The sequence below is a fragment of the Hemitrygon akajei genome, chromosome 15 (assembly GCF_048418815.1).
Source record: "Hemitrygon akajei chromosome 15, sHemAka1.3, whole genome shotgun sequence".
Lineage (NCBI taxonomy): Eukaryota > Metazoa > Chordata > Chondrichthyes > Myliobatiformes > Dasyatidae > Hemitrygon > Hemitrygon akajei.
The window spans coordinates 82488534-82503972 of NC_133138.1; the positions used below are offsets into that span (position 1 = coordinate 82488534).

Here is a 15439-nt window from a genome sequence, read left to right on the forward strand (position 1 = left end):
TTGCACCATGCCATCCTACATCTTCCAGTTTAACCCTAGCCTAATCACAGGGCAATTTACAATGACCAATTAATGTATATGTCACTAAATACAACCCTGGGATTCATATTCACAGCAGATACAAAGAAACACAATAGAATCATTGAAAAAACTACACATGAACAAAGACAGACAAACAACAATGTGCAAAAGATAAAAATGTACAAAAAATAAACAAACAATTAACTACCATTGAGAGCAAGAATTGTAGAGTCTTTGAAAGTGAGTCCATAGGTTGTGGAATCAGTTCCATTTTGAGGTGAGTGAAGCTACCCTCTCTGGTTCAGGAACCTGATGGTTGAAGGGTAATAACTGTCCCTGAACCTGGTGGTGTGGGCCCTAAGGCTCCTGGATCTCCTTCCTAATGGCAGTAGTAGGAAAAGGTCATGAACCTGGATGTGGGCTTCCTTGGTGAGAGATGCTGCTTTCTTATGGCAGCACTCCTTGTAGGTGTGCTCAGTGATGGGGAGCGATTTTCAGACGGGGCTGTATCCACTCTGTTTTGTAGGCTTGTCGTTTCGTAAGCATTGATGTTTCCATACCAGGGTGTGATGCAATCAGTAAGGATACTTTCTACTGTGTATGTTTGTCGAAGTTTTAGATAATATACTGAATTTGCGCAAACTTCTAAGAAAGTAGATGGCTGCCGTGCCTTCTTTGTAATGACACTTATGTGCTGGTCCCAGGACAGATCTTCTGACATGATAGCATCAAGGAATTTAACATTACTGACCCTCTCCATCTCTGATGCCCTAATGAGGATTGGCTCATGGACCTCTAGTTTTCCCCTCCTGTAGGCAATAATCGGATTTTTAGTTTAGCTGATATTGAGTGACAGGTTGTTGTTGTGACACCACTCAGCCAGATTTTCCATCTGCCTCTGCAAATTTGTCACTACCTTTCATTTGGCCAATAGCAGTGGTGTTGTCAGCAAACTTAAATATGATATTGGAGCTGTACATAGCCTCACAGTCTTGTGTAAAGTGAGTAGAGCAGGGGCTAAGCACACAGCCTTGTGGTGCACCTGTGCTGATGGTAATAGAGGATCCAAACTGACTGGAGTCTGCAAGTGAGGAAATTGAAGATCCAATTGCACAAGGAGGTATTGAGGCCTAGGTTTTACAGGTTATTGATTAGTTTAGAGGGGCTGATAGTGTCGAATGCAGAGCAATAGACAATGCAGAGCATCCTGTTGTATGTATCTTCACTGTCCAGAGGTCAAATTCCGAAGTTGAAGACTCAAAGTCAGTGAGTCTGGGAGTCGAGGCTTGAAGGTCAAAGCTCCTGGGACAGAGGTTGAAGGCCCAAAATCTGTGAGTCTAGACCTGGGCCTGGAGTTTGAAGGCATGGAAGTGGCATACCTGAGGTTTGAGACCTATCTGAGTATATGAGTAGGTGGGGTCGGATAGGAAAAGACTTGTTTTGTTGTTTGTGTTTTGTTGCTGTTGCTGTTATTGCTTGTGTTATTCTGGTCAACATGGTGGGCATGCTATATTGGCTCCAGAATGTGAGGCAACAAGTCTTGGCTGCCCTCGGTTGTGTTGTTTGTGAGCTGTATGTTTTGATGTGGATGTAATGAATGAATGATTCTGAGTCTGAATCTGAAATGATTAACTCAGACCAAATAGATATTGAAAGAACGTAGAGGAAGGCAACCAGAAAAGATGAAGATATGAGACAATGAGATCATTAAGGTGTTGTGTTTGGGTATGGTCTTAGTGAAAGGGAATATTAAAAAGTAATGTGCTTTTCATTCTCATCAGGATTCTGAACAAGGTAATGATCCCCTCCTCCTTCCCCTTCTCCTGTGGTCCATTCTCCTTTCCTGTCAAATTCCTTCTTCTCCAGCCCTTTATCTTTCCCACCCACCTGGCTTCACCTGTAATCTTCCAGCTAGCCTCATTCCCCTTTGCCAGACTTTGTATTCTGGCATTTTCCTCATTCCTTCCCAGTCCTGAAGAAGGGTCGCAGCCCAAACATCGACAGTTTATTCATTTCCATAGATGTTACCTGACCTGCTGAGTTCTTCCAGCATTTTGTGTATATTCCATGAAAGGTTATTTGATTTTTCCAGGCAACAGAACCATTAAACCATCCTTCTGCTCAGGAGGTGTAAATTCAAAGTTACAATACTTCTCGAAGATAAGAGGCAGAATTAAGATGGCGCTAAGCGGCGACTCCTTTGCTTGCATCTTTGGAAACAGTTCTATTTCCATCTTTAATATCTTTATTTTTTCCTTTCAGGATTGTTTAGAAGACCCTGACCTGGAGTTACACGCTGACTTCGGTTCTTTGCGGGAATGGGACTCATTCTCCGGGTTTCAGGACTGGCCATTGTCGTTCGGCATGCCAAGGGTTTGGCCTGAGAGTCCGGCTCAGGGCTCTGGAGATGGGCCGATCGAGGGTCGGTGTCACGGCAAGGAACTCGTGTGCCGTCAGGGAGGCCAGAAAATCTTTTGCTGTGGGCTCGAAGATCCGAGATCTTTGCAATCTTCAGGCACAGAGTTTGTAAAAAGCGACGGAACGGACTTCTTAACATTGTAAACCAGCAGGTTGTTGTTATGTCTCCCGCTCACTGTGAAAATGGGGGACACCTCCTTCTCCCTTATTAGGAGAGAAAGAACATGTGGTTTGCCGAATGCCAGATGAAATGCGATTATCTTTGGGGTAACTGCAAGGTCTGTGCCTTTGCTATCGCATAGCTTATGCTTGTGCTCGGTAGTGGGTGTACTTTTTTTTGGGGGGGGGGACTGTTGCTTGCTACCGCTTACATGCAGGAGGAGGGAACTGGGGGGAGGACTTTGAGGTTCTCACGTTTAACTGCTGTTCATTCTTTGGGGCACTCCTCTGTTTTCATGGATGTTTGCAAAGAAAATGCATTTCAAGATATATATTATATACATTTCTCTGACATTAAATTGAATCTTTGAAACTTTGAACCTTTGAAATCAGCTTTAAGCCATTAAAACAGGCTTCCAAGGTGTTAGTATAATTTCATTCAAGTGTAAATTAGTTAAACTTCTGTAGGTTAACTGTACCATTACCAAGACCCAAGATGAATTCAGCCATCTCCATTGAGTGGGCTAATTTGTTTGCTATACCAAACTTCGAAAACACTCACTTTTTGTTGAAACTCTGCCATTGGAATCCATTACAGGACAGGTGAAGAAAAAAGATTCAAGTGTATGCTCAAAACATCCTTGGAAAAATGGATTATTCTCACTGAGACTTGAGAACCTCTGGCCCATGACAACTCGAAGTGGAGATGAAACCTGTAAGATGGTTTTCAGAACTCTCAGACCACGCATCAGGAGTACAGAATGGTCAGAAGGAGCAGACTGCAAATTAAAGTACTTAACTGCTCATGCGTCAACCACCTCTTGCTCTTCCCACACTGGACTCAATAGCCGCCTTAGACAAAAATGGAGTGGGAGCAAGTCCTCCTCGAATCCATGGGACTGCTCAAGAAGAAAATCTAAACTAGGGTACAGTATCATTGAGCAACATAGGTAACTGAGAATTCATTGCTGGCATTCTTTTCTTCATGAGGGGCTGTAGTTGAACAATTGATAGAGATGGATTCTAATGATCAATTGTTAAACATGATATCATTGTTTTGTGCAAAGTACCAGGATAGTAGAAAGTGAATTCACTGAATCTTGATCTTTTTTTACATCTTGGAACTCTAATATTCCTCTGAGACTATGTGCTCAATCATGAAAGAATGCTTCAATGTAGAAGATTCTGTTAATGAATTAAAATGTTTAACAGTCCTCTTGAGGACTCATTTTTTTCATTGCTTTGTTTCATTTCTCATTCATTACCCTGATGGAAATTCTTTGTGTAGTAGACAAACCATACATATCTTTTACTGTGCTGTGCTGAACAGCTTGCTATCTTCTTACTTGACGACACTCACAGCTTGCTGAGGAGTTATTGATTAAATTACTTTGAGATCTCTTCATGGAGTGCTACAGTATATAAATTCATATGTCATAGTAGACTATCTGGAAACCAAGGTAAATTCTGTTTTACAAGTTCTTCTGACTTGAACTGAAATTAGTCCAATTTTCAGATCACCGATTTTCATGGAGAATCCTTTGGTTTGTAAAGTTTCTTTTAAGCATTCTTATGTTCCTGTTATCCAAAGTGTGGAAATCACTTTCTTTGGCAGCTCAGATATGAAGTCAATAAATTTTCGCTCAGAAATATTGATCAGCACATGAAAATAGAAGTGCAATTGCTACCAAAAACCTCTACTATCAAATTAGGATTTCCTGATGTTTGTGTTTTTGAGAATCCATTCCTAAACAATGGCAAGTTTTTCTGAAAGTTCACCAAACTGTTTGATTAGACTATTACCCCCTGGTAATCTGTTCTAGGCAACTGCATTAAAAAACAATTGCCCCTAAAGTCACCTTTAAATTTCCCCCTCTAACCTTAAGAACGTATCCTCTGATGTTTGACAGTTCCATCTTGGGGAAAATATTCTAGCTGTTTATCCTATCTGTGCTTCTCATAATTAAACAAAAGCATCTATCAGGTCACCCCTTAGCCTTAGGCACTTTAGGGAGAACACCTCAAGTTTGTCCAATGTTTTCTCATAAGTCATACCCTCTAATTCAGACAGAATTCTGGTTAAAATCTTCTGCATCCTTTAGGTAGTCCCCACAGCTTTCCTCTAATAGGGTGACCAGAACTGCATGTAATACTCTGTGTTATCTCATTAAAGTTTTAGATAACTGCAATATGACTTCCAAACACTTATATGCAATCCACCCCCCAATAAAGGCAAGCATGCCATTCGTTGGTCTTCTTTTCCACCTTATCCACTTGAGTAGCCACTTTCAGTGAGCTATGGGCCTGGAACCCAAGGCAAGATCCACCTCTACCTCAGAGAAACTCAAAGGAGTCCACTTTTGGAACGCTGGCCTTTATAAATCAGAGCATTGAGTACAGAAGTTGTGATGTAATGTTAAAATTGTACAAGGCATTGGTGAGGCCAAATTTGGAATATTGTGTACAGTTCTGGTCACCGAATTATAGGAAAGATATCAATAAATTAGAGAGAGTGCAGAGAGGATTTACTAGGATGTTACCTGGGTTTCAGCACTTAAGTTACAGAGAAAGGTTGAACAGGTTAGGTCTCTATTCACTGGAGCGTAGAAGGTTGAGGGGGGATTTAATCGAGGTATTTAAAATGTTGAGGGGGATAGATAGAGTTGACGTGAATAGGCTGTTTCCATTGAGAGTAGGGGAGATTCAAATGAGAGGACATGATTTGAGAGTTAGGGGGCAAAAGTTTAAGGGAAACACGAGGGGGTATTTCTTTACTCAGAGAGTGATAGCTGTGTGGAATGAGCTTCCTGTAGAAGTAGTAGAGGCCAGTTCAGTTGTGTCATTTAAGGTAAAATTGGATAGGTATATGGACAGGAAAGGAGTGGAGGGTTATGGGCTGAATGCGGGTAGGTGGGACTAGGTGAGATTAAGAGTTCGGCACGGACTAGGAGGGCTGGAATGGCCTGTTTCCGTTCTGTGATTGTTATATGGTTATATGGTTATTAACATCAGGTGATTCAGCACTATGCAAGAAGGCCTGGTACAAATTACGGAGGGCTACGTCAAGAGCAAAAGAACAATTCTGATTGAGGTTAGAGGCAGAATTGCATGCATGTCAACTCTGGAAAGGTTTGCAGGCCATTATTTCCTACAAAGCAAAACCTAACATCATGAATGGCAGTGATGCTTCAATCACAGATGAGCTCAATGCTTTCTATGCACACTTTGAAAGGGAGAGTAAAAGTACAGCTACGAGGATACCAGCACCATCTGGTGATCCTGTGACCTCTGTCTCGGAGGCCAACATCAGAATGTCTTTCAAGAGTGTGAACCCTCATAAGGTGATAGGCTCTGATGGTGCACCAGGTATGGCTGTGAAAACCTGAGTCAAGCAACTGGAGGGTCTGTTCACAGACATTTTCAATCTCTCATTGCTACAGTCAGAAATTCCCTCCTGCTTCAAAAGGGCAACAATCATACCAGTGTCCAAGAAGAGCAGGGTGAGCTCCCTTAATGACTATCATCCAGCAGCACTCACATCTACCATGATGAAGTGCTTTGAGGTTGGTCATGGCTAGAATCAGCACCTGTCTCAGCAAGGGCCTGGACTCACTGCAAGTTGCCTATTGCCATAATAGGTTGACAGCAGATGTGATCTAATTAGGACCTCTTGCTGCCTTGGATCACATGGACTAGCATCAGACTGCTGTTTATTGACAACAGCTAAGGGTTTAGCACAATCATTCCTAGAGTTATGGTCAAAAAACTCCAAAACCTGGGCCTCTGCACCTCCCTCTGCAACTGGACTTACTCACTGGAAGACCACAGTCTATACGGATTGGACATAACATCCCCATCTCTGCTCATCAACACTGGTGCAGCTCAAGGATGCAGCTAAGCCTACTGCTCTACTCTCTTTACACACACGACTATGTGCCTAGGCACAACTCAAAAGTCGTCTAAAAATTTGCTGATGTCACAATTATTATTGGCAGAATTTCAGGTGGTGATGAGAAGATGTACAGGAGCGAGGCAGATCAGCTGGTTGAGTGATGTTGCAGCAACAACCTTGCACTCAATGTCAGTAAAACCAAAATATTGATTATGGACTTCAGAAAAGTTAAGATGATTAAAATCTCTAATTCAAATCAAATCCTCTGTTTGAATGATAGACTGCCTAGAGATACTTTGATGCTGTAGTTTCAGGTACACAGCCAAATCACCCTCAGATATTATCTGATTTTGGAAGCTAAGCACAGTTGTGATTGGATGGTATTTAGACAACTGCAAGCTGTGAAGAAAACAGCGCCTTTTAATTCTGTGCACATCTCAAAATTCCTGTTCCAACATAGAGTTTCTTATTTTTACCCACTTTAACAGCCATCTGCTATTCTTTTTGTCTTGTCATCCAGAAATTTGTAATTGGAGCATTATGAAGTTGCTGAAGCAAATGCATACACAGGCTCGTGGCTGAGGGACACTCAATACTGAGAAACAGAATAGAACTATTCCTAGTTCAAACCCCCAGTGACAAATAAAGGTTTCTCTGCAACTTCCTAACACTTTAATCATGGGATTCTGGATTATAATACAAAAAGAACATGAAATAGTTATTAAAGTGGATAAAGTAAGAGACTGTATATTGGAAAAGGAATTTTGAAATGTGAATGGAGTTATTAGGCAATGCTTTCCAAGAAGCTCCAGGCAACCTTACATCTAAATGCCAGCCAAGCACAGCTGTTCTTTTCTTCCAGAATAAAACAAGTCCTTGAGGTGATTTGGCCTAAAATTACAGCAGCTAATTATTTCCAGAGGAGCTCTCTTCCAAACTGGAGCATTTGGGTGGATCCCACCTCACTGGATTGCACTGGAAACTAGAAATGAATATAAGCTATCTATTATACAAATCACCAGCAGAATTGAAGAAATATTGGAGCTGAGCTGAGAAGCACTTCATCCAGTTTGGCAGAGAAATGTGTCACCTTGTCATAGACGGATACAGAAGGGGAAAAAGCCCTTTGGCCCATCACATTGCCATGACCATTAACCATCCATTCACATCAATCCCACATTAACACAGCTCTTTTCCTTCTCCCCACACACCTATCAACATTTCTCTGGATTCTACCACAAACCTACACACCAAGTGGGTAACTTACAGAGGCCAATTCACTTACTGAACTGGGCATCTTTGGAACATGGGCAGAAACCAACATAGCTGGAGAAAACCCATACATTTCCTTTCTAAATATTATGGGAAAGCACTTCTGACAAGGTAATGCATGTGTCAGGTGATCCGTGCAGGGCTACACAGGGATATGGTGGAGCAACAGGTCACTTAATAAATATTGGAGAATACTGTAGATTAAATCGTCATTCGCAGTCTTAGGCCCAGAAAGCAGCACTCTCAGGTCAGATTCAGCACCATTCTCAGGGCAAAATGGGTTGCCAGCTGCTTTGCTTCCAATTGAATGAAATCTACACTACCCTTTTCCCTTCTTCAGCAGGTTCACACTGTTTCCCTGCCCACTCTTTAAAATATACCATGGTGGGGTGAAACACTTTTCACTTCGGACTCTTGCAACCACCAGAGGGAGCAGGCTTGCATGGAAATACAGGAAAGATGAGGGGGGTGTTCACACTCTCAAGCTTATCACACTACTCTGTTAGATCATGGCTGATCTGTATTTTAACTATTAGATCTATAAGCCTGAAGCATTTAGGTGAACAAAAATCTCAGTTTTATACATTTTAATTGAGCCTGAAAGAAAGAACAAGGGGAGGGTGACTAGAAGAGAGAGGGGTTTAGAGTACTACAGCACCAAGCAGGCCCCTCAGCCCATCTAGTATGTACCAAACTATTATTCTGCTAGCCCATTGGCTCTGCACCTGGACCACAGACCCCACATTCCTCCCATCCATGCACAGTACCCATCCAAACTCTGCTAAAATGCACCCACCGTTTCTGCTGGTGGCCCATCCCACACTGAAGAAGCTTCCCCTCGTTCCCCTTAAATATTTAACCTTTCATCCTTAATCCACCGTATGACCTCTAATTCTGGTCTCACCCAGACTCAATGGAAAAAGCCTGTTGCATACTCCTCATATTTTTATATACCTCAAACAAATCTCCATTCGATCAGGAATGGGGTATTGATTGTGTATGATCAGCCATGATCACAGTAAATGGCGGTGCTGGCTAGAAGAGCCAAATGGCCTACTCCTGCACCTATTGTCTATTGTCTATCACTTACAATCCAGGGAATAAAGTCCTAACCTGTTCAACCTTTCCCTAAAACTGATGTCCTCAAGTCATGGCAATATCCTTGTGAATTTTCTCTGTACCCTTTCAATCTTATTGATATATTTTCTGTAGGTAGATGACAAGAACTGCACACAATTCTCCAGATCTGGCTTCACCAACATCTTATATGAATTCAACATGACATCCTAGCTTCTGTACTCGATATTCTGATTTATGAAGGCCAATATGACAAAAGCTCCCTTTACGACCTTATCTAGCTGTGGCAATATATTCAGGCAAGTATGGATCTGTATTTCCAAATCCCTTTGTGCTACCTCCCTCCTCAGTGCTCTACCTGATTTGTGCTGCCAAAGTACAACACCCCACACTTGTCTGCATTGAATTCTATCCGCTGTTTTACACACCATTTTTCCAGCTTGTTCAGATCCCGTTGCAAACTGTGATAGTCTTCCTCGCCGCCCACTCCGAACCCAATCTTGGTGTCATCACAAATTTGCTGATCCAGTTTACGACATTATTTACCAACTCATTAATATAGATGACAAACAACAATGGGCCCAACACCAACACCTGCAGCACACCACTAGTCATATTAGACACACCACTCAGAGAGACAACCATCTACTACCACTCTGTGGCCTCTCTCACTAGGGCAAAGTTGAATGCAATTTACTACTTCATCCTGAAGCAACCAAACCTTCTCAACTAGCTTCACATGTGGGGCTTCATTAAAATCTTGTGAAGGTCCATATAGACAATGTCCACTGCTTTTCCTTTGTCAGCTTTCTTGATTACCTCCTTGAAAAACTGTACATCAGTGGTTAGACATACCAGGGGAGAGAAAGAAAGCAAGAGGGGGAGTTTCAGGTTCCAGAACCTTTAATGTAGCAGTACTTTTGGATGTCATCCCTTCTTGGCTCAGCTGTAATTTTGCAGCCTCTGTCTGAATCACCCATCAGAGAAATCATTTCTATTCAATAGAAGTTTAATTGTCATTCAACCATACATGAATACTGATGAATACAGACAAATGAGACACCACTACTCTGGGACCAAGGTACAAAACACAGTGGTAATAGCCACACACAGCGCAAAGCGCACATAGCGGTGGAGCACACCGGCTCTGACACCTTCTCTTGGCAGCTGTATACAGGGGGACACTACAGCTATCTACCTCATTAAATCATTTTATTACTTTAGAAAAGCCTCAGTTTTATCGTACCACAGTTATATCACAGCTAATTTTCTCAAAGTTTAGCTGAGATCTAACTAATTTAATTAATTGTAATTAATGCACTTATTTAGATTTCAATCTCTTTTGCAGAAAGGTTTTTTGAGTCTATCCACTTGCTTTCAGTGACATCCCCTAAATCTCTGCTTCCCTGGTTTCCCATTTGCAGTGCTAACTGATTTCTCATTATTATTTGAATCTGAGCAGTAGCACTTGCAGTGAGCTTCAGCTGCTGCAATTTTATAAGCTGAATTAATGCATCAACATTGCAACTTGAAATCGCTTATTAGTGGCAAGGGACTGAGATATATGCACTGCAAGGATATTCTAAGTTCACGTATAATGAAAAATCAGGGCACACGTGGCCAGTCTGGAGCTTGCCTCTTATGCTGTAAGCAATTTGTACTAACACAACTTATTCTCTCAATATGTGTAGTCTAGGACAGAATTATTTGATTGGGTTGACTAAGGAGTTACCTCTTGAGTCTTGTTTACATTAAGACTGCATAACTGTTACTCTCAACTGTGTCAAAGTCCGTACAGGGTACAATCCACCAGAAAACAAATTGAAGTCAGGACTATGGTGCGTTAGCAGCAACTCTCTCAAACAGGTACTATGCTCAAGGCAGCCTAGTGACAGCTGCTGTCTTAATGCTCCAGTGACCCTGGACTATTGTAGAATACTGTGAGCCTGATTCACTGGTTCAGCAGCAGGGGAGCTGAGTGGCCTTGGTTTTGGTGCAGACGAGGCCCTCGTGCTGCGTGGATCATGTTGTGGCCACCGGGGTAGTAGATGCCAGGGCTAGCTGTGTGCTACTGGATTCTGTACTGGGTCGGGTCCGGTCCCTCCATCAGCGCTGCCCTTCGGTGGACAAGAAGCTGGATTGGGTTCATCTGTGGCTGCAGTTGTGCGATATGGGGAATGCTACAGGCTTGTTCTTGCGGAAATGTGTCATCCATGCACCATAAATCTACAGGCCATGACACTCAGGGATATGGGCTATATATTTTTTTAATGTATTTTTTTTTGTTATCATAATTATATGTGCTATATATGTGTGTGACAGTTGATACTGTGATTTTCACCTTGGCCCCAAAGGAACACTGTTTTGTTTGGCTGTATGATTGTGTTATTCATGTGTATGGTTGAATGACAATCCACCTCCACCTGGTACAATCTGCCCTTCATTTTTCATCTCCTGCTCAGTCCACAAATGGCCTCTGTCACATTACTTCACCTCTCATCTTTATACTGGCTATATTTCCTCTCTTTTCTCAATCCAGATACAAAGCTTTGATCCAAAATGTTGACAATTCCTTCTCCCCAACAAATGCTGCACAACCTGGGGAGTTCTTCCAACACTTTGTCTGATACCTGCATCTGTCATCTCTTTTGCCTCCACAATTAATGGGGGGGGGTGGCTTTGCTCGGTGTTCCATCATAAACTCAATGGGATGAAATAGCCTCCCTCTAGGTCGTAAGGTAATATGCAATGGCAGAAAGAACTTGCTTTAGTTTTAGACTACATCAGCAACTCCTTACAGTGAAAGCTTTACAAAGTCATTCTTTGATGTGACCGCAGCACAGTGGAATTAGCTCCAAAGCCATGCCATATTTTCTGTGTTTGTATCAACATAAACAATCAAGGGTGTGCAATTAACATTCTCTCTTGTCCTAGAATTTTAAAGATGCACACAGTCCTAGAGAAATCCTAGGGAAAGTGAATCAGAAATAGAGGGCTTAGGCCTAAGCTGAGAGGGAAAATATTGATAGCAGACCTGAGAGTATACATTTTCAAGTGGTGGGTCGTAGCTATACTGAATGAGTTGCCAGAGAAATGATAAGGCAGGTAAAATGCCAAAATTTAAAAGAGGTACACGAATAAGAAAGGTTTAGAGATATATGGGTAAACATGGGAAAATTGGACTAGTGCAGATGGACATCTTTGTTGTTATGGGTGAGCTGAGCTGAAGAGCCTGTTTCCATGCTCTAAGACTCTGTGGCTCTAAAACAAAGTGACTTTCCTTACTTAAAAAAGCATAACAATAGCAAATTCTGATGGATTAATGCAGAGAGGTTGCATGTTTGCTTTATTGCTTATTCAGCAGCAAATGAAAGTTTACTTACGATCAAGTCTTGGTTAGTGCGAAAGGATTCCAGGTAGCAGGAATAATGTTCGTTAGTCATCTGTTTAAGTATCGCAGTCATACACGCCACAAAGTTACTCTGCAATAGAGACAAAAAGAGGCAATCAGCTATGAAAATCATTATAACCCATGAACACTACCTCACTACATTTATTATTTCTGTTTTTATTTGCACTACTTATTTTAACTTAATTATTTAATAAACACACATATATATACTTACTGTAATTATTTTTCTCTGTATTTATTTATCATTTATTGTACTGCTGCCATAAAGTTATGACAAATTTCATGACATATGCTGCTGATGTTAAACCTGAATCTGTTTCTGATATGTAGCAAACCATGGGCCCTAGCTATGTCTGGCTCTTCACCAGCCATGTTCCAAGCCTGCACTGGTAACATTCTCCAGTACACTGCTTCCTACACCCATGCTGAGCCAATCAATTTCATTAACTTTGCCTCCAATTTTCATCCTTTCCTCAAGTTGACGGTGCATCTCTGACACTTCTCTCCCTTTTCTCGATCTCATTGTTTCCATCGCTGTAGACAGACTATCCTCTGACATAGTTTACAAACCTACTGACTCTCACTGTTATCTTGACTATACCTCTTCCCATCTTGCCACTTGTGAAAATGCTATAATTTTCTTTCAGTTTGTCCATTTCTGCCACATCTGTTCTCAGGATGAGGTTTTCATTCTAGAAGATAGATGTCCTAATTTTTAGAAAGGGAAGTCTCCCTTCACCAGCTCACCCACATCGCATCCATTTTCTGCACACCTGCCCTCAACCCATTTTTCCTTTGTCCTTACCTATCAATTCACGAGCCTCCATATCCAGCACGTCATTCTCTGTAACTCCTACCATCTCCAAGGGGATCCTTTTCCCTTACCCTTCCACTTTCCTTAAGGATCACTTTTTACATGTGTCCTTTGTCCATTCGCCTCACTCCGCTGATCTCCCTCCTGGCACTTATCCCTGCAAGCGTGACAAGTGCTACCCCTGCCACTACACATCCTCCTTCACCACCATTCAGTGCCCCAAACAGTCTTTCCAGGTGGGGTGACACTTGCCCTGAAAATCTGTCAGCTTTATCTATGATATCCGATGCTCCCAATGCGGCACCGTGTATATCAGTGAGACCTACTTCGTCAAGCACCTTTGTGCTCTCCACCATGACAGCCAGGACCTTCAGGAGGCTACCCATTTCAATTTGACCTCCCATTCCCATTCTGACGTGTCTGTTCATGGTTTTTCCTGCTGCACCAAATGGGGCCAAATTCAGGTTGGAGGAAGAGCACAACCCGTTTGTGTGGATGGCTTCCAACCTAATGGTCTGAACACTGATTTCTCTAACATCTGGTAATTTCTACCCTCCCCATCCTTATCCTTTCCCCGTCCCCTACTTTCTTATTCTGGCCTCTGCCCCTTTCCTTTCCAGTCCTAATGAAAAGTCGCAACCAATAATGTCAAGTGTTTATTCCCCTCCATGGACGCTGCTGAGTTCCTCCAGCATTTTGTGTATGTTGCTTTATATAATTTCAAGCCCTACTTCCATATCTTTTTTTTTAAATCTCCCTCTATAAAATAACTGAAAGGGTCTTTAAACCCATGTCTCTTGTGTTCTGGCCAGATGGATCACAATGATGTTGACTGCTGTGTGCTTTCTTTCTCCTTGGAGGGTGAAGCAACTCCAGTTGGGAAATATGGAGTCTGCGATGAGCCACCTTCTCCTCTGCACTGCCAAAATGCACCTTTCTAATTGTTCTCTCCCTTCCTCTTTCTACGTTGAGCAGGCTGCAAGCCTACCAATCCCATCTGGGAAGTTGACAATTAATCTTTAACACAACTAGTAATTGATGTGAAGAACAATAGCACCCATGGAATTTACACTTTAAATTTAGACATTTTCTAGAACACGGCATAAATATCATCAGGCTTTGCATCACTGTGCTGAAACATTTCATTATTGCCAGAAATATTTTTCCCAAACCTCCATATACTGGGAGTATATGCTTGATTAGGAGTCATAAAATGCTGAAGCTTTTAGCTGGCTTATTTAGAAAGTAAACTTTATTCATTGTAAGAAATTTTTACAGAGGAAGAAACAGTGCAAAATTTTGACATTCATGGTCAAAATATTCAGTAGTGTTACCATTTTTTTTAAGTCATAGCACAATTACCACTTTTGTGGCCTGGCTGGTGAAATACTATTTCAACATCTGAGGGGCTTTCCTACTCAACGCTGACCCTCCATGTACAGTAAGAACCTAGATTGTGATCTTTCATCACAGAACTCTTGCATTGACTGCAACAAGTTTTAGTGTGTCCCTCAGTATGCACCCCTGCACGTTGGCCGCATTCCCTTACAGACATCTCATTGTGCTGGAAGACCAAATGTTTCAGGTGAACCAAAGGGCGCCTTTCACCGAGTTGATGATCTTCTAGCAGCCCTTGACGTCTGTCTGGCACCATGATGTGAAATCTTCCTGTCTGTCCTCACATTCACTCACAGTTTCTCAGGAGGTAATGAGGTTATGGGCTATCTCCTTAGATAGGAGTAGTAAGGCATGAATAATCAGCAGAGGTAGAACAGAAAACATGCGAGAACCCAAGAAAGAAGGAGAAAGAGTAGATGATTCAATGTGATCATTGCTGGTCTATACTGGCTTCAAATCCTCATCTGCCCCAGTTCCCCATTTCATTCAATTCCTCAACTTACCAAATATTCATTGATCTCCACCTTAAATATATTTAATGATATGGCCTTTAACACCCTCTGGTGCAGAAAATTCCTGAGATTCTTAACACACTGAGAGAAGAAATTTTTAAGCTCCTCTGCTTTAAATGGCTGACATTTTGTTTTTATTTTACAACTCTGCTCCTGGTCACACATGGTAGTTAAAACCAAGTCATGAGAGGAGGAGGAGTTTATATTCAGAAAGGACTCCGGGTCTACAGCACAGAAGGTGATGGCATTAAAACTAAGTGATATTCTTTGAAGTGGAGAGGACTTGGAATTGAATACCATACAGGGCAGATGGATATTCCAAACAGCAGCCTATGCAAACACAGAGGGCTTAGGAAATCACAGACAAGGGAAAATCTGCAAATCCTGGAAGTCCAAGCAACACACTCAGCAGGCCAGGCAGCATCTATGGAAAAGAGTGCAGTCGACATTTTGGACAGAGACCT

At 41.9% G+C, this 15439-nt stretch overlaps 1 protein-coding gene across 1 annotated transcript in view; it reads right to left on the reverse strand.

Annotated features, from left to right (window-relative positions):
• Nucleotides 1-15439, reverse strand: part of LOC140739509 (dedicator of cytokinesis protein 2-like) — a 651201-nt gene that overhangs the window by 172756 nt on the left and 463006 nt on the right. The window contains exon 28 of the mRNA XM_073067873.1: nt 12223-12321. Within this exon, the coding sequence (XP_072923974.1) occupies nt 12223-12321 (99 nt within the window). The remainder of the gene's footprint in view (nt 1-12222; nt 12322-15439) is intronic.